Source organism: Fringilla coelebs, assembly GCF_963513975.1.
Source record: "Fringilla coelebs genome assembly, chromosome: 5".
Lineage (NCBI taxonomy): Eukaryota > Metazoa > Chordata > Aves > Passeriformes > Fringillidae > Fringilla > Fringilla coelebs.
Genome location: NC_140033.1, coordinates 49,460,994 through 49,480,606, shown reverse-complemented (window position 1 = coordinate 49,480,606; position 19,613 = coordinate 49,460,994). Strand labels below are relative to the sequence as shown.

At 46.3% G+C, this 19,613-nt stretch overlaps 1 protein-coding gene across 1 annotated transcript in view; it reads left to right on the top strand.

Moving 5' to 3' along the window:
* The window catches only part of CACNA1I (calcium voltage-gated channel subunit alpha1 I), a gene marked incomplete at both ends in the record, with an annotated part of 147,342 nt that overhangs the window by 106,716 nt on the left and 21,013 nt on the right, over positions 1-19,613 (top strand). Inside the window, 19 exon segments of the mRNA XM_084205449.1 lie at positions 833-864; positions 866-886; positions 888-920; positions 922-1,026; positions 1,028-1,075; positions 1,077-1,202; positions 1,204-1,218; positions 1,220-1,240; positions 8,243-8,394; positions 9,435-9,620; positions 10,274-10,391; positions 10,852-11,007; positions 11,456-11,546; positions 13,486-13,688; positions 14,803-15,219; positions 16,112-16,212; positions 17,269-17,392; positions 18,227-18,295; positions 19,150-19,334. Of these exon segments, the coding sequence (XP_084061575.1) occupies positions 833-864; positions 866-886; positions 888-920; positions 922-1,026; positions 1,028-1,075; positions 1,077-1,202; positions 1,204-1,218; positions 1,220-1,240; positions 8,243-8,394; positions 9,435-9,620; positions 10,274-10,391; positions 10,852-11,007; positions 11,456-11,546; positions 13,486-13,688; positions 14,803-15,219; positions 16,112-16,212; positions 17,269-17,392; positions 18,227-18,295; positions 19,150-19,334 (2,203 nt within the window).

Sequence of the window (19,613 nt, the reverse complement as noted above, 5' to 3'; positions counted from 1 at the left end):
AGACCGTGAGATATCATTTAAATTGGGTTCCTGGCTGGAAAAGTCACTGTAAAAAATGGTTTTTATAGAGTTAGTATTAACGGCCTGCTGATGCCTTTCCTAAGTTATGCTCCCATTAACAACCAAAAAAGGCAGATTTTTCCTTCAGCGTGTCTTGCATACTCAAACTTTCATTTTTCTTTACTTGTTGGGAGAAAAGTTTCTGCAGGCTTCATGCACTCTGTTTAATGAATTAATTGCTTAATTCCCCCCAGTGTCCATTTGATCTTCCAAGCAAAAATGGAGGATCAAGGAACACAGATTTAGATTTCTCTGGTTCATAGTTCACACTGTCAGGAGGAAGTGTTTCCCCGTGTTTACCTCTTCTGGCTTCTTGAGATGCTTTGCTAATGTAGTTTCTCTGATTTAGAGAGTTCAGTTCAGCCTGGGGGTTCTCAGACCCCACTTGTAGCAGTTCAGGCCAAAGGCAGCTCTCATGACCACTTTTTCCCCTCAGGTCCCCACTTAACACAAGCTCATGAGTCTCAGGCTATGATTTCTGCATGAGACAAAGCAGTTCTTTCCTCTGATGGACATGAACCCCATTCAGCGTAATCACAGGCAAGCTGAACAGTACTGTGTGTTTTGGAGGACACAGCCTGTCAGCATGGAGCCCCCAATGGCAACAGGTCCCATTGCTGCCCTTGAGATGATGTGTCAGTATTTGATCATCTTCACAGCTAAAAAGCCCCAGTTACCCCTGTCTAAATACCCAGAAGCCAAGCAGGTGTCCCACTTTGAATGCCTTTTTTTCATATCCTCCTTCTTTAAGCAGCACCATTTCTCTTTGCAGGGCTTTGCCAGCAGCACAACTCTCTTGGCTGCCCCTCCTCAGGGCTTAGTCCAGCCCCATCGCTGTGACAGCCACCTCTGATCCCACCCAACTGCCCCCGGTGCCATCGGGCAGAGCACGAAGCATCCAGAAGGCTCTCAGTCCTGGATAGCGCTGGCTCAGACCAGGAGGATGGAGGAGCCAGCGAGGGGGAGGGGGGAGGGCAGCCAAGAGGACCAGGGTGCCTCGGCGCTGGAGAAGGAGGGAGGAGCTGCAAGAAGGAGGACGGCTGAAGCTCTGCAGTGACATGTGGCGGGAAGTGAGGGTCAAGCTTCGGGTGATCGTGGACAGCAAGTATTTCAACCGTGGGATCATGATTGCCATCCTAGTGAAACACCATCAGCATGGGGCATTGAGCACCACGAACAGGTAAAGCACCTCAGGGCACAAGGTGGGGCAGCATGGACTCCCCCCTCCTGCTGGGGGGTTATGGGCCTTGCTAAGCAGCTGATGCAACTTGGTGGAGGCAGAGACTGAGCAATTTGGACCTCAGACTCCAGGACAGATGGTCCCCAGCATGACTTTGGAAAAAAGCTTCAGGATCTTGCAGGGTCTCTTACTTTTCTTATACCTGTAATTAATCGCTTTCTCTCTCTCTCTCTGTGTATTTTCCTCTCACCTCTTCAATGCCTCTCTTTTTCCTCCTCCGTGGTCATTCATCCCACTGTTTTTCTGTTTTGCCCTATCTCCACATTCTGTCTGCTTCTCTCTCTGTCATCCTCGTCTCTTCCATCTTCCTCATCTCTCTCACTTGTTTCTCTCTTCATTAGCTTACTGAATCCTTAGTCTATGTGGTTAATTTAATGTGCCCTCTGGGGATGTCAGAGGCACTTCACCAGCATCTCAATTCAAATCCATCAGCTTGCTAGCCTTCCCAACTTAATTAAGAGATGTCTGAGCACATTCTATCTATACAAGAAGGCTAGGAAAGGCACCACCTCCAATCTCCAGTCATTTTTGGGGCTCAGGCTGCTTGAGCCTTTCCTTTACCCTGAGAGTAAGAAGTGATAGGTCAGACACAAGCAGCAGGTGTGGGCACAGGCTTGACTTTCACACCAGTAGTTTGCAGGCTCTGAGTCAGCCGTACACTTTATCCTAATGCCAGACCCGTGAGATGGAGAGGAATTGTGTGCCCTCATTTTATAGCTGGGAGACAGCGACTGTGTCTGCCCTGTGGTGCAGTGCCAGCGTCAGAGGGGGTTGAGCACGCCCGTGACCTTGCATCTGCATTGCTGGTTGGTAGCTCTGCTGCACTCTGCATTGAATAGTCCGTGCTGTACACCCACATCTCAGATCTATGCTGCCAGTCTGAGTGGGACCGAGATTCACTCCATGTGTCTGCCCAGATCACAAAATAAGAGATTGCTGCCCTACTGAGATGCTGGCTGTATTGAAGCTCTGGAGCCAAGGTGATGTCTAGTCCTGAGCACAGTCTCAGGCAGCAAAGAGACAGGCAGTGAGCCCAGTTCAAGCAAGGCACTCAGATTTGTCCTGTGCTGTATCAGTATGAAGATGCCTTCAGACCCAGAGTACCTTAAATTCCCTGTTTGAGGCAACACAGTGTCTGAGGCAGTATTTGAAGCCTCAGATGTCTGGATCCCACCCACGTATCAAGCTTTAAACCAATTTTCAAAGCCCAGCTAGTTTCTGATACAAGGCTGTGACACCTTAATTTGATCCCAGAATTCAAAACTGCACTGGCTGCTTCAGTACCAGAAAAATACTGGCAGGAGCCCAGAAGAGAGGAGAATGAAGAAGACGCTGGAGGGGTTGACTCATGGAAATAGATAAAAAAGAGCAAAGTATTTATCACGTAGCAGAGAGATGACTAAGGGCTGGAGCCCAGGACAATTTGAAAACTGCCCACTGGTAATTTAAAGATGTGATCACTAAGCAGGGAGAGCCATTGTTCATCCTGGTTTAATGGACACAGTGTGAATAATAGTTTGACAGAAGAATACTTGAGCTGGAGATAGAGAATTCGCTCTCGTGTTCTGGCTATTGTATGTGCAGATTTAAGCCCTTCCAGGATGCCTCTGCTGTGTTTGTACAGCCTGCAGCAGAGTAGGATCTGCCTCTGCAGCCTTGGGGTTTCTAGTAGCAGGTTCTTAATAATAGTCCTTAAAATTGTACTATCACTTTTTATCCATAAGTAGTTGGGAAAAGCTTATAACCCTGCATGCTGTTTCTACCAGAAGAGCTGTCAGCCAAACTGATCATAGCTGAAAAATGTGGTGCAGCCTGTTTATTCAAAATGTGTACTGAATTCTGTTATCCTGGCACAAGAAGACTGAAACATATTCGGGACATACCATGAATTTTGAGTTCTTTTCTGTCAGCAGTTAATTCAGACATTTGTACCTCCCTTGGGTCTCCTCAAGCTTTTCTCAAACCATGCCATCAGTACATCTTAGACTGCTGCTTCATTGCCTACTTATTTCTCCTTTCTTTCTCTTTTTCCTGTTGTCTTTTCTCCCAAAAGCAGAAATTTTCACAGAACAAAATCCAGCAAAGCCCCTCTGCCCACCAGGATCTGTCATTTGCAGGGTGACACCATCCTGTGAATGAAGAAACTTCTGTTGCTTCAGCTGTTTCATCATGTGATGTCTTCTGACCCAGAGCTAATGCCTATGGACACCTCTTGAGCTTTTATTTTCTGGTACTTGGGCTATCACAAGCCCAGCCACCCTCTAGGTTCATACCTGGCTGGGCAGCTCATGGCACGTGTGTCAGCAGCTTGCCACTCCACTTTTTTATGGGCTGTTCACCAGCAAGCTGACCAAAGCACCCACAGCCATCAGGTTAAGGGGTGAGGCACAAGTTTCAGGTTTATAAACACAGGAACTCAGGGGACAGAGCACATGCATGAGTGCTGCCCAGTCTTGACCAGCAGACAGAAAGTCATGAATTTTAACTGTTTGTTATAATTCAGGGGTTTAATATTCATGGCGGTTTTCTTCCAGGAGACTTGACCTCAACAACTCAAATAACTTTTACTCATATTCAAATGACCTTGGAATTTGGCTTAGTTTGGCTTATTCATCTGGTCCTGATTGTGTGGCCAAGGCAGCTTCCATCTGCATGTATATTTCTTGAGAGGGAAGTCAACACATTTTAGGAGAAACTGCATTTCTATGAGTCATTTTTAATCCACGATCTTATAACAAGATATCATTTGTAAATAGCTATGTTTATTTAAATCCATCGGTTTGCAATATACCATGTAATATTCTCAGTATTAGGCCTTTAGATATTGCTGAGACATTGCATAAGCCAAGCCCCATCATTTCAAGCTTTGTCCTGCTTGAAATAGTTTTAGCAGTTCTTCAGATCTGCCTCTATTTGGAAATGTCTATTTTTAAAATCCAGTGTAGAAAATATTAGATTCTTGTGGCTGCCCAGAAGAATTCTTTTAAGAGGCTTATTTTTTTCTTAATATTCACAGTGGGTCTGGTGCTGCTGACTTTTCTCCCTTATTCAGCATGAGAATGAAAAGCTTGTCCCAGCTGAATCTCCCAGACTGCCTTTCTCATCATGTATTTCTTGAATGGCCTGTTGGACTCAAGCCTCTCTGCCATTAGCAGCCATTTTAGACAGCTGAGTGACTTGGTTTATCTTCTCCAGTATCTACTTACAGCTTTCCTTCATACATCAAATCAGTACTTTATGAGGTCTCTATGTGTGGATTAGGTGATGATCCCCTGTTTCCTAACTAGACCCATCCTGTGGATCAGTACCCTCATATCCTTTAGCCGGTGTGATTTCACTTTATCCCAGCATTTATTGCATTCACAAGTTTGTATTTTACAGTTATTGCTTCTCTTTTTGTTATTTGCTCCTTGTCAGAAACATTCAGCAAATGTCCGACCCAGCTCATCATGCTGACGTTTAGTGAGGATGGAACAGTCTCCCTGGAGTGGTGATGAAACCACACTACCTCAGCCTTGGAGAACCAGAGTATAAAAATCATGTAATCCTGCATTGGCTGTGGGGTGGTGATTAAACTTATGTAAAATTTGGGATGTTCTATAGCTGATTTTTATGGCTCTTCTAATTATTGCCAAGTGACTTTGAAATTGTGAGTAAAAATAGACAGGCTGGAGAGATCTCTTTATGGAATGTTCCTTTTCCGTGATCTCATCACAGAGGCGGTGATGTGTAGGTTCAGTAGGGCTGGTCTGCATAGGTCACATCAATTACTCTTCAGTTTCTAGACAGTTGCAAATTTACTCCTGGTTAGGAGAAACTTTTTTCTGCGGGGGCTTCATGGGGATCTGTATTTCCTTAGCCTTTCCTCTGATACAGGAGTTTCTGTCTGCTGCCAGATAATGGACTAATTATATTTTCAGTCAAATCTGGCAAAAGAGCTCCAAAGTTAGTAAGAAATTGAAAGGGAGAAAAAAGCTGAGCTGCTGCCCTCTATTGCCCCAATTCTAATTTCTGATCATGGGACAGGAGTGCTGAAATAAATCTGAATCATATCTTTTACTCTCAGTATTTGATCTACTTTGTTAGAGACAGGGGACTTTATTCCACAAAGATGTGAATTAGATCGTTTCATGGATTGGGAAAGAGATCCATACACAGGATAGATTAACCATTCTGGTTAAAACACTGGCTCTGGACATGCCTTGCCCCCTGGGATCTCTGCCCCTTCAAGCCATCCTCCTTACCCCAATACTGAGTTCTCATAATGTTTAAGTTTCACTTCTAGTGTGATGGGTAAATCAGTCTGTCCTGTCTTGGCAATGGGAACAGACTGCTGTTCCCATTGCCAAGACTGTGGGGAGATTTCTGGTGTTCCTTTCTTTTTCTTGGACTAAAGTAGCCTTGAGCTCATTTCTTTCCTTGGGGATTCTTCACTGTACAGTTTCTAGGTAAACCTGGGAGGAGGAAGGGTTTAGATGCTGAATGCCTGAATGCTGTCTGTGGAAGCCTGGGGAGACCTCACAATTGCAAGGTGACACATCCACTGTGTTGGAGAGCCCATGTGTTGGTAGGAAGAAAAGGAGAGAACCAGTTTTCCCCTTTGCTTGTCCTCTTCATCAAGTTCTCACTTCCCTGGCCAGAGACAGTCCCAGACACCTGCCTTGTCCATTGTCACTCCCAGCCACCCTGCCCTAGGAACAAGGACATGGCCACACAGGACACAGCCCCCGGTGAGCCCCACCCTGCAGCCTTGGCCTCCAGCTGAGGCTCTGTGCACTCTGTCAAATTAGCTCTATCTCCAGAAACGACTGCAATGCTGGATCTGCCTTAGTGCCTTTCCATCTGGCTCCTCTTTATCACCTCTTTTCTTTTCCTGAGTTCATTTCTTTTGTGTTGCTCCTCCTTTCCCAGCATTTACTTCTTTGCTTCGCTGTTTAAAACAACTCTTTCATTCTCAACTTCTTGTGGGTGCTAGTGAGTTTAAATTTTTTCTAGCTTTGTTTTTGATTTCTCTTTTTCTGCTTTTATCTCTGCCTATCCCTTCTTTCTGTCTTTCTCTCTCTGCCTAGTCCTTCCTGTGCCTCTGTCTAGGAAAGATGCTTTGCTGGGGCTGATTGATGGTCCATTAGAAACAGATTAACAGGTGAGGATTGACTAGGGAAACAGATGTCAAGGAGAGAAGGAGAGACAGAGGAACAGGTGACCTTTTCCACAAGCAAGATGCAAGCATGGTTTTTCAAACATCAGTTGTTCCCTACAAGAGCAGAAGAGAATGTATGGAAAACAGAGAGGAGGATAAGCCATCATCATAACCTGTTGCTTTTTTGCATTGCTTATTTTCACTGACATAATGGTTTGATTCAGACTGAAACTGGCATCTCAGTTTAACATACAGACCTCATGTTCTCAGCAACTGTTACTGCTGGGTCTTGGTGAAATGATCTTCGTCTCTCCCTCCCCACATGCACTTGCTCATTCCTTCTCTCTCTTCTCTTATTTCCACTCTTTTCTCCATAATTTTCAGGGTGGTTTTGCTTTTCAGATGTAACTATGGATGAAAATTGATCCATCTCCACTTTTCTTCATTTTAAAGACATGGACTATTTTAATAAAAAGCTGCAATGAGGAGTGCAGGAAATTAACAAAGGGCATGGGAAGCCAGAGATGTGAGGAGCAGTTTCCAGATCAGTTGTTCACCTGGAAGGATATTGGCCCCTCAGAGCAGGGGTTAAAGCAGACCCCAGCTGCAGGCAGAGAGCCCGAACCAGAACTGCATTCCTCCCTCACTTCTCTTTCCACCAGCTGCATGGGTAACAGGCATGGGCAATGCAAAGGCCACCCTTCAGCAAAACAGCAATTTTGCAGACCATGGGGAGAGACCATGACTTCCCTTCCTCCTGGGCACTAATATTGATTTCATGCTAAAAATATTGGCTCTGACCTGAAGGGACTCACTTTTTTGCTTCCACAGGGCCAGGAATGTCTGTCCTCTTTTGCTCTCTACAACAGGCATTTGCAGTTTTCTTGTTCCCATCCATTTTATGTGATGCTTAAAAGAGTTGCTTGGTGGTCAGGCAGAGCTCAGACCAATGCAAAGGAAGATTCACCCTCTTTATTTTTCAACAGTCATCTTGTGACATTCTTGGATTTTTCACCTTGTGCACTTGCCTTTCTCCTCTTCCTGACCATTTCTCTGTATTCTTCCACCCTGTCCTCCTCTCCCTGTCCCTTACAGATAGGTTTTAGCAGTGTGGTCCTCCTTGCTGTTGTCTTGTCTAGTTTGATATTTTCTTGGGTATTTATTGAGACCCCTCTGAGGACAGAGGCATAAGAGTGATGGAGCAAGACTAGGAAGCTAATGCATACAAGGGTTTAGTGGGGAAAGGGGGAGAGAAAAATGGGGAAGTGAAAAAATAGAGGGGAAAGGGGCAGATTGGTGCAGTGATGTTTAGATGGAGAACTGCTTTCCAGTCATTTAAAGGTTTTCAAAATTTCAGGGAAAAAAAAACAAAAAGCACCAACTACCTGTGGAAACCTTAGAGGAAGAAATTCTTGAAGGAAGAGGTTGACTGCAAATCAGCCAGTTTTGCTCTCCTTCAAGAAATACTCAAATTCTTTGCCCAAAATAAAGCAGCCTTGAGCCAGGGGGACGGGATCTGAGGTGGGATGTAGGAGATGCTTGGTCAGCCTTGGCTGTGTGAATGGTTGTGATGCTCCTGGTTGCCTCTAGTAAAAAAAGTTGTTAGAGATCTAATCTATGATGAAGTTAGCAAATCTGCAAAGGAATTGGAGTGCAAGTGACGTTATCCAGCTCCACTCCAGTCTCACCCAGGAAAATTTGCAACTCCCTGCAAACCGTGTTCCCTGGGAATGGTAACACTTTATTTTCCATCATTTCAGGGCTCTTTCAGTTCTGACTCTCTGAATTTGCATTCTCTCTAGCCAGAGGAATTGACCAACATCTTGGAGATCAGCAATGTTGTCTTCACAAGCATGTTTGCCCTGGAGATGATCCTGAAGCTTGCTGCTTTTGGTCTCTTTGATTACCTCCGCAACCCCTACAACATCTTTGACAGTATCATCGTCATCATCAGGTGACAAGGGCCTTGGGGACCAGCTGAAGTACACACAGAAAAGAGTACCACAGAGCTTGCAGAGTATTTCAAAAAGGATTTAGCAGCTACACTGAGAGGAGCTGGGCTGATGCACAAGGCCAAGGACTGGGAGACCAAGATGTCTTTTCTCAATGCTTGGTGTTGGTGCTATGGAAGCCACACAGCATTTCTGTCCCTTGGTTCTCTCCTCTGTAGAGTGGAGGCAGTTGCAACTTGTTAAGTTCACAACAAATGTTAGCTGTGAAATATTTTGAAAATGCACAAATTGAAGATGTTAAAAAGGTTTAAAGTGTGACAAAAGAACTTGTCTTGCTGGAATTTGATGCTGCAAGCCTTTCTTCATTCCTGCAACATGTACTGCCCCGTTCATGTTCTTAAGGCATAAATGCAGCTTTCAACATACAAGGATAAGCCTGTAGTTCATACTTCTGCCTTGCTCAGGCAGATTTTCTCTCTCATCCCTTTGTACTGCTGAAATAGGGGTCTCCTCGAGCCAGGTTTCTTAAGCTCTTGGAGATCTATTTCACACCCAAGATAGCTCAGCTACCTTAGAAGGCATAAAATCAGCAGGATGGCTTCTGTGCTGGTGTTGAAAACAAAAAGGTTTGAATAAAAGGCAAAATAACAAAACTCTTTACAGAGAAAAACCGAGCCAGGTGCAAGAGGTCCTCCTGCCCCTGGTGAAACACCTCACAAAAGCGATTAGTTTATTTGTTCTTTTTCTAGTAAATTGCTCAGGCCGGACTTTTTGGCTCCTGTCCAATTAGCTATCCTTAAGTTTGAGGTGAAGTCCCCCAGGTCCTATGAGATGTCTTTTCACCTAATTGAGGAGAGAAACTTCTGGGCTTATTTCCTTTTTAAGGGAACAAAAGATAGTTTTGTCATTCCGTTAACAAGGGGCACATTCCTATATGCCGCCAATGCCAAAGTGAAGACTTGGCATTGTTATTCCTTGTTTTCCTCTGTTTGCTCACTTGTATTTTGTTCTGTCCCTCGTCCTTGCCCTGCCTGTCCCACAGCATCTGGGAGATCATTGGCCAGGCAGACGGGGGCCTGTCCGTGCTGAGGACGTTCCGGCTGCTCCGCGTGCTGAAGCTGGTGCGGTTCATGCCGGCGCTGCGCCGACAGCTGGTGGTGCTGATGAAGACTATGGACAACGTAGCCACCTTCTGCATGCTCCTCATGCTCTTCATCTTCATATTCAGGTGAGCAGGCAGTCAGCTCACGGTGTGGCTCATGGGGACAGCAGCTTCAGAGCACGACTGCATTGCTCGCCCATTGCTCCAGGGCAAGACAGTTCTGACAAATATTTATTTTTTCATAAGGGCTGAACTTGCTCCTGCCTTAAATTGGATTCAACAGCTGATGATTTTGGCCTGGACGGGGTGGTGAAATACTGCCAGCAAATGCAGACCTTAAGCATAATGTCCCATTACAGGATAGGTGAATTCTCCTGCTAATCAGCACTAGCTACAGCAGCAGTTCAGTCTGGAGGCTGATGCTGGCAGACGAGCAGCAGGAAGCAGCCAAGAAAGTTGTCCGTGCATGCCATGGATGCCCTCATAGCAAGATGAAGACATATGAGAGCAAAAAGGACAATAGAAAGGACAGATCTGACTGACAGGTTGGAGGGAATATATGAGCTCTGAGTCAGAAGAGATGGAAAGCAAATTTTTTGGTGACCTACAGGGTTGCAATATGTAGTTCCTTCTTCACAGATAGCTCCCAGTGGTCTGATTGTGTTGCTGTACCCCTTGCTGCTGTGATGTTACATTAGATTTTCATGAGAAGATAATTACTCTGATGAGTTCATTGTGGTGGCAGAAATATTTATATTTGACATCATCTTGTTCCAAAGCATCCTGGGAATGCACATCTTTGGTTGCAAGTTCAGCCTCAGGACAGACACAGGAGATACAGTTCCTGACCGGAAGAATTTTGACTCCCTGCTGTGGGCCATCGTCACCGTCTTCCAGGTGAGCCCACTTTGCTCTCTGTGGGTGGGCCAGGGCAAAGTGAAGAGGGTCAGGAGATGCTTGTTCCTCACTGAGGAGCTCTGCACTGACTCCTGACAGCACAAAAGGTTGTGGAGGAAGAGCAATTGCGTATTGGAGCCAAAGACTGGTGTATATCTCAAACAGGGGACCTTCCTCTTTCCCAGGAGACAGCGTGCAAAGGTCATTCCTGCTGTGACAACTCCCAAGTTTAACATTCTCACCACAGCCCGTGACTCTCCTAATGGCTGTTCTTGCTTCTTCTTGCTCAGCTAAGGTGTTTGGTGCAGTGCCAGAGCTGGACAGTGACAGTGGGTGTGTGTTAATGGGGAAGGTCAGAGGCCTGGTCTGCCCCTGATGTGCATTCTCTGACTGTCCTTTTCTGGGAATATGATTCATGTTCTTCCTTCATGTTTTCTATCTTTCTCATCCTCTCTTGCAGATCCTGACCCAGGAAGACTGGAATGTTGTACTCTATAATGGCATGGCCTCCACCTCACCATGGGCTTCCCTCTACTTTGTGGCTCTCATGACATTTGGGAATTATGTACTCTTCAATCTTCTGGTGGCCATTCTTGTGGAGGGATTCCAGGCTGAGGTGAGCTGCCACCAAGGCTTCATCAGAAGAGGAATAGAGGTGCTAAAAAGGGACGCTTTTTGACACTTTGAGGATACTGGACTGGAGGACTTAGAGAATATCACCCCTCTGCAATTCCACTCAAGAGATAACCCTTGTTAGGGTAGTATTCCATTAAGCAAAAGAAAAAAAAAAAGAGTGTTATTCCTTGCAAGGAAAAAGGCTCTCTGGAAGGGGATTCTTGATTTCTGTTCTGCGTAACACAGCAGAACCCACCTTAGGGTGAGCCCTTTACCCATCCAAAAGCAGCAGTGGGGTCTATCAGCCATCCCAAATCACAGAAGACTCTTTCCAGTGATCACACGATGCCTGACTGCCAAGGACAATTCTGCAGTTGTTCCAGAAATGAAAGACAAAAACAAATGGTCTCTTGTGTTTGAGTTTCCAACTCTGAATCTGTGTGTTCCAGGGTGATGCCAACCGGTCTTACTCAGATGAAGATCAGAGTTCTTCAAACATGGAGGAGTTTGATCAATTCCAAGAGGTCCAGGAAGGCTCAGGTACAATGGCTCAAACATTCTTACTTGCTTGGGTCCTACTGCTGTTTGGTGAGAAACCTAAAAGCAGATTATGCAGAAAATTTACTCCCACTTCTGAGAACTTGCCAGTTTTTATTTTGAACTTTATACCAGTTTGTGGTGTTATTTGTGGAAAAACAGAGACATGTTGGCATCCTGAGGAATGTGGTAGCTAAGTAGAACAGTTCTTGAATGACCTCCAGAACAGCAACTGGAAGTGAGAAGTGAGGCTGTCTCTGGTTATCTTCAGGGTCACTGTTTCAGGAACACTGTATCCAAATCTGAAAGCCACATTTGGAGAAGGGATACCAAGACGGCAAAAAGGACTCAGGCAAATCTGGAAGCCTTGCCTCATAGTGAGAGACTAATGAAGCTTAGAGAAATCAGGAAAGTTACTTGATCACTCTCTCTGTAGTTGTCAACCAGAAGGAGGGGGTTGTGGTGGTAGATAGCTCTTTAATTGAGCAGAAAAAAGCATAATGAGATTGGAAAGGTCGGAAACTCAAGCTAGACAAATTCAGGCTGAAAAAAAGCCGTATATTTTCAAGGAGAGATAATTAACAGTGGGAACAACCTGAGTAGAAGCTGCCTGGTAAGGTCTCTATCCCTCAAAGACTGAAAGTCTTTCTACAAGAGGTATTATACATCAAACAGGACTTGGTGGCAGGGAGCAGTGAGAGCAGCTTGCTCTGCAATGGGTGGTGAGCCAGGAGTTGAAGGGGACAGAGAGCCAGGCAGGAGGGCAGGGGCCATGCTGCACACTCTTGCACAAGGTGAGCAGAGCAAGTCCACTGACATTAGTAAGGATCTGCCAATGGTTCAGTAATTACCAGGCAAACCCGCAGTGGTGAGGAAGGTCTAAGGTCAAGCTGAGTCCAGTCAGCAAGACAAGATCAGGATCAGCAAGGTGCAAGGACAGGCACAAACATACCCACAGCACAACTCAGACAAGCACCACGGGCACATTTCTGAGCATAAATGCAGCTCCCACAGCAGGGAGCAGTGGCTCCAGTTTTTGGCTCACAGTTTTTTCCTGCAACTAAGCTCTTTTCAAAGCAGTCCTATCCTGAGTTGCATGGCTGCACTCTATCAGAGCTTGTGCTGAATGCAGGCAGTCAAACCCCTGAGATGGCAGAGGAGGAAGAGGTTACAGAGGTGTTAGTGGACTTGTGGCTGTCTGTCATGCAGATGTGCATAGGTGACCTTCATTATGCAGTAAGTCAAACAAAAATGATTGCTCCAGTCCTTTCAGGCATTAAAATTCAACACCCCGTCCTTTCCATGCATCTCAAAAAATGCTGATGGTCATCGACAGGACTTAAGATTTCCCTCAAAAGTGTCCTAGATCTTAAAGGTCAAGGATCAGTCATTTGAAGAAGGGCAGTGTAGTAGGATAGACTGGGATGCAGTTTTTGTATGCAGTTTGATTGCAGGAATTTTAAGGTGACCTCAGTTCATGGATGGCTGTGGCTATCCCTGTATCTTAGTCTCTTGCCCAATGTTTCAGCCTAACTGCTTTAAGTAGCCAGTCTGACAGCTGGTGGAATTTGTTCAGACCTGAAGATGCTGGTGTCTGCTCTTGGCATGCAGAAGCATGCTCTTGTCCCTCTGTTTGCCTTCATGCTCTGACTGTCAGTCTGAGGCTGCCTGGCCACCACTCTGCTCGTCTGTCTGTCCCCAAGGAGAGATGTGGTTGGTTTTGGAGGCTGAGGAAATTACTTTAAAGCCTTCCCAGCTTGCACCGCCTTTGTCGCCATACCCTAAATCAGAGAAATTGATGTTGATTGGTGCTTAAGGGCTAACAGCTAATCTGTTAGCTGTTGTTAACATGCTAAACTGCTTAGGCATCAAAACTGTCACTGGATAGCGAGGAACCCAACTTCTTCTTTCCTCATTCTTCTTTCTGCATCTTTCCACTCAGATCCCAAGCTCTGTGCAATTCCTGTGACACCTAATGGGCACCTGGACCCATCCTTGCCCTCTTCCAACCCACCAGTGGCTTCTGGGGGGGTCACCAACTCTTCCCGCAACTCACTGCAGCTTGACCAGATCCGAGTCGCTGTTGGCTCCCGGAAGAGCAGTGTGATGTCCCTGGGCAGAATGACTTATGACCAGCGGTCCTTGGTGAGTGAGGGAGTAGAAATGTGTGTCATGCCCTTCCTTTGAAGGCCAAGCACTTTGTTGGTTTTCTGCCATCATCTGGGGATTTCTGGGGAGGATTGCCCTGCTGCTGTAGGCTTCTGACACAACTCTATTGCCTGTCTTTAGAATCCAGGTCAGTTCACATTGTTTTTCTAAATTTCCAGATTTTTGAAGTCTATTTCCAAATTAGTTATCTATATTCCTTTGAGTGTGGGAGAGGGAGAACACCAAGAAGACAGTCTCCCTCTTACAGTGGAACATGTTTTTCCTCCTTGCCTTTTCCTTGTTTTCCTAGAATAAAGGACACAAAATGTTGCCTTGAGTTAAGAAGGGATGGCAGAACCACCAAGTCCTATTACAGATGGGATTTTATTAGAGCTTTTGTAACGGTGGAAACCTTGTCTTTGAGCTCCCCATGGCCCATTCTGCTGCCCCATAGCACTTCCCCAAGCATGCAGGTCTAACTAGTGCACCTCAGACCTGCCAGCAGTAATATCAGCTTCTGGGCTTCCTACCCACTGGCATACACAGCTCTGGGGAGTGCCTTGGGTTCATGCCCCTGTTATTTCCAAACAGGGAGTGCTAGCAGCCATGTACTACATGATACCTTGCTGATGTGCTTGGACTGGGCTGTAACCAGCAAGCCTGTTTCTCTCATTTCTCCCTTTTACTAAGACTGGACTCAAAGATGGTGTGTCAGGTGATCCATCACCCTGTACCTTGTGTTATCCTTAACCCCAGCACGGTGTAAAAAGCTGCCAGTCAGATTCTTTGAGAACTTCACTCTTGCTCTGTGCTGGTATAAGTAACAGTATCAGGCACCTGGCCTTTGGCTTTATTACTTACCTTCCCTGAAAGTGCTTTGCACACAGATGGTGCTATAAAGTAATCACAGTCAACACCGTTGCTAACTCATTACCAATTTATTGTCAGATTTACTGAGATTGCTGCTGAATTCCCACCATGCAACTTGCTCAGTGTCTGATAAATGGCAGCCTTCTGGCTTAGGGGCTCAGGGAGCAGTCTGTGGTCTGAGAGTGGAGCACATGCTCCCTCCTTGTGCCCGAGTCACTGAGTCCCCATCCCACTCTTACAGTCCAGCTCCCGCAGTTCCCACTACGGCGCCTGGAGCCGCAGCGGAGCCTGGGGAAGCCGTCGCTCCAGCTGGAACAGCCTGGCCCGGGGACACAGCCTGAAACACAAACCTCCTTCGGCTGAGCACGAGTCCCTCCTGTCTGGGGAAGCTCACAAGGTGGCAGAAGGGGAGCCGGATGGGACAGGAAGGGTGCTTCATCACCGCCGGACACTCTCGCTGGATAACAAAGGCTCCTGTGACCTGCTGGAGCTGGCCTCGGTCCCTTCTGGCCACAGAGTGACCCACAGGCTGGGAGCACCGCCTGGGGCCAGTGAGCATCAGGACTGCAATGGCAAAATGCCCAGTATTGTCAAGGAGATCTTCCCAAAGATGAACAACCACAAAGAACGGGGAGAGGATGATGAAGAAATAGATTATGTGAGTGCTTGGTGGAGGATTCTGGGGTTACATCACAGTGCTCTGGGATACCCCAAATCCATCCTCAAATTTCAGTTTCCTTGCGTGTGGATGGGAAAGCTTGCAAAGGTGCTTTAGGAGAGCTGGAGGACAGCTGGAGGACTAAATGCAGATAGAACTTTCTAGGCACAGACAAGCTCACACCACGTTGTCAGGCTGCTTGCAAGGCAGGTGGGTGGTGGGAGGAAGGCAGATGTGCGGTGTACACATGGTCAGTCAGAGGCTGTTATTTCAGAGCACTGCAGCCAGTGATTTCTACAAGATAGGGGAGGTTAGGCTGTGCAGGAGTGAGAGTTTTGCGCGGGGAACATCGGCAGACCAGAGCAGGAAGCACAGGCACCACAGGCAAGGCAAGTGGGTTTTGTGGTATCAGCCTGTGGGACAGCAATCTGTGAGCAGACCAGAGAGTGGAAAAAGTGGAGTGAGGGTCAGTAGAAATTTGAACAGACATAAATTTCTGTATGAAATTCTCAGCCCAAGTGCCAACAGAAAGCCTTCTTGTCCTGGCTTCTTATTTAGCTGAGGTAGGGAGGAAACATTGCCCTCATGTAACACAGTCCCTCTAACACCTCTAAGAAGGCATCATGGGACAGCATCCTCCTCTAGAAGGGACACCAGCAGTTTTATTTTCATGATCTGGGGAGGCAACCAGACGCCAAGAGGTACACAAGCCCTGGCAAAGCAGCTTCTACCTTCTTTTCCATGACTTGTTGCCTTTGAGTTGATTTTCTCAGTCAAGGGATTAAAGAAAAGCAGGTAGTGGTGCATTTGAGTCAGATGTGAAAGGAAAAATATCTCTCTCAGGCAAGTGGCAAGGTGACCAGTGGCAATTGCTTCTGCTGCATCCCTACAGAGCCTGTGCTTTCGCATCCGGAAGATGATGGAAGTCTATAAGCCAGACTGGTGTGAGTTACGGGAAGACTGGTCCATATATCTCTTCTCTCCACAGAACAGGTTTGTGCGGTTTTTGCCATGAGAGGGTTGAGAAGATGGGGCCGATTCTGCTGCTGTGCTGGCCATATCCCCTGGTGCTAGCTGGCAACTTCAAACTTAGCAGCTGAGAATGTGTATTTTCTCCTCTGCTATCCCTTCTACAGCCAAAAGGCATTTCTTTTCCTAGATTGTGGCAATGAAAGGAAAGTTGAGCATCCTAAATAGCTATTGTGATCTTCCCTCCCTTTGGAGCATCCCGTTTTTATTTTCTGTAATCATAAATATTTATAGCAAAGCAAGGCAAGGAATACTAATGGTAACACAAAGAGGATAAGGAATGTATTATTGATGACTCCATAATACTGATATTTCCTCCCCTGGTACCAGAATAGCATCTTCATTTAATTTACAGCACCAGTACCAACTTACCAGCAGTTATGTCACACCTTTTAGGGTAAAGTTAGAACTCTTCTTGCCTAAAAAAAGGAAATTTGGGTTGAATTCTTCCTGTTAAAGAGATATCACCAGGAGAAAATGTCCACGTACCCCAGCTAGCATTATTGTCACCCATTCATATTGCCCCTTGAAAAGAAAGGGCTTTCATTTTAGGTCACGAGGGAGAGCATTTTTTGCTCTGTGTGACGCCTGTGTTAACGTACACAGTGTCTTTCAGAAGTGTGGTCCCCACATCTGCCAACCTACCTGCCTCTCCTGAGCTTTCAGCATGTGGCCTCTTTGCTGTGGAGGGGTACAAAGTGTGAGTTTGAGAGGAAAACTGGAATTCAGCCTCGTAACAAGGCAGGAGGGGAGCACAGGGTCATAGTGGTTAGGATACCACTCTGGCACTGGAGAAATCAATGGAGGTTCAGCACATTGCTCTGCCCTTGCTCTGCTCCAGGCTCTCTATGTGACCATTTTCCACCCTGGGCTATTGCCACTCCAAGGGACATCAGTGTCAGAGATAGGAAAGCTGCTATATCAGAGCCCAGTTTTGGCCAGAACACTTAATTCTGTGTCCTCTTTGCTCCTAAATCTGTTCTGCCCAAGGCATAGGTGCCTACTGGAACTCTCTTGCAGGTTTCGCCTCCTCTGCCAAACCATCATTGCTCACAAGCTATTTGACCACGTAGTGCTGGCCTTCATCTTCCTGAACTGCATCACCATTGCCCTGGAAAGACCCCAGATTGAACACAGAAGCACGGTGAGAACCATTACCTGTCACCCACTTTATAGCACAACCTCTGACAGTGGTTCCTGAGTGTTCCTGGTACTGCTATGATCTCTGGAAGAACTTGAGCATTAAACACCTGCTCCAACTCATCTGTTCAAATACCTAAATATTAGTAATTGACATAAATATGTGTTTCCCCTGCAAGCTCTTGTAATGGGGCAACCCACTTTATAACACAGAAAGCCTAGTTCCTTCTGTCTTGGAAAGTAAGTGTCTCCTGCAGGAGCCTGCATAAAAGGGATGAATGGCACAAGGGACAAGGAGTGGAACTAAAAGATAGAAGTAACTTCCATGCTGTAGGAATGGCACATCATCATTCATGTATGCTGCTCTTGAGCTATCTTGGAGGTGGCTCAAGCTGGCAAGTGAAATTACTTTTTCTGCTTGTCTGCCTTAGCTGACTCCCAGACTTTGCTGCACTTGGACACAATCAGTGGTCTGTGCTCAGCAGCTCTTTGGGAAGGAGTGCCAGGTCGGTGCAGCAGGTTAGGCCTGAGCAGCACTGACAGAAAAGGGCAGAGGCTGCCTTGAAACCAGATCTGCAGGATGCAAAAAAATCCCATCCACTATGGTCTGGCAGAGCTGCATAGGATCCTGTCCCAGCCAAGGTGCATGAGCTGAAATCTGCCTAGCACTGACCTCTGCCAAGAACACCTCCCTTATTTCATATACTTTCAGACCCTTCACAGGAATGCAAATATATCAAGATCATCAGAGGGGACTGACAGAGTAACAAGAAGTAGTCAAAATACATTTAAGGTCTTTCTCTGTTTTGTTTTTTTTTTTTGTTTATTTTTTTTCTAGGAAAGAATCTTTCTCACTGTGTCCAACTACATTTTCACAGCAATATTTGTAGCTGAGATGACACTGAAGGTAAGTTACTGGAGAACAGCTCAGAGCCTTTTTCCAGTGTCAAACACTGTTCATGTTTGCTCAGCACCATTTTAAAATGTGTTCATCTTTTTGGTGTGCCAGTCCTTCCCTCTACCCTTATAAAGGCTGATACTGCCTGGGGTTCAGTCCCCTCTTGTTAGGCATAGAGGAGATGTTTATTGTAGGAATTAGATCCAGTTGGATCTTAGTATTCACGAAGGATATCTGGCATTCGAGTATGGATTTTGTAATGATGTCAAATGTCCGTTCCCTTTCTCCTGGAGCAAGAACGGGGGACATTACAACAATATTAATGACATGCTCAAAGTTGAGGTAATTATTCAATAGATGGCAAAGTACTTTGCATCAAGCAGAAAACCTTGTTATTCCCTTCTCATATTTGGGAAAAAGTCCTAAAACTGTGCACTAAAATTCACATCTGAATTTTGACCGTGATTTGTAGTATGTTAGTATCTCCCCATGACCACCAATTTCTCTAGCACCCACTGTTTTTGAGAACTGCTGACAAATAAATTACTCCTTTAAGAGCCAAAGTATGGATTTGGTGCCTGACTTTACCTCCCACGTGATCTCTGAACCAGGAGGCTTTCCCCAAGTCTCTCTGGTGTGGCAGGGAAAGGTTTCCTGTGCGTCCCCTACAGTGTCACGTTACTCAGGGAGGCAGAAAAAAGGTGTTTTCCTTCACAGACATCCAGGTGAAAGGAAAACATAATGAGATGACACTTCAGTGAGGAGTTGATAACTATTCCCCCTCCTCCCATTCTCTCCATAGTTGCCCTCTACCAGGTAGCATAGGAGCCATTTCACCCCCTCTTCTCTCCCCTCTCTTCCAGGTGGTCTCTCTAGGCCTGTATTTTGGGGACCAGGCTTATCTCCGCAGCAGTTGGAACATCTTGGATGGCTTCTTGGTCTTCGTGTCTCTCATTGACATTGTGGTCTCAGTGGCCTCTGCTGGTGGTGCCAAAATCCTGGGGGTGCTGCGAGTGCTCCGGTTGCTGCGCACCCTACGTCCCCTCCGGTCAGAACCCCACTGAGCCCTGCTGGGCCCCCTTCTCCCGCTGGTTATCCCCAGGAGGGGTCCCAGGGTCAGATCCAGCTGTGCCAGGCAAAGTGTGGTCTTTAACAAGCAGTAGGCCACAAGGAGGTCCCCCTTAGCCATATGAGTCTGATGCTGGAGGTACCTCATCAAAGACCAAATCCATGGGAGAGAAAAGGCTTTTGGATCATGGGGGAGGGATCTCCCCCGAGGGGTCACTGCACATGGAGACAGGAATCTGCTGCTGCTGAAAATGTTTAG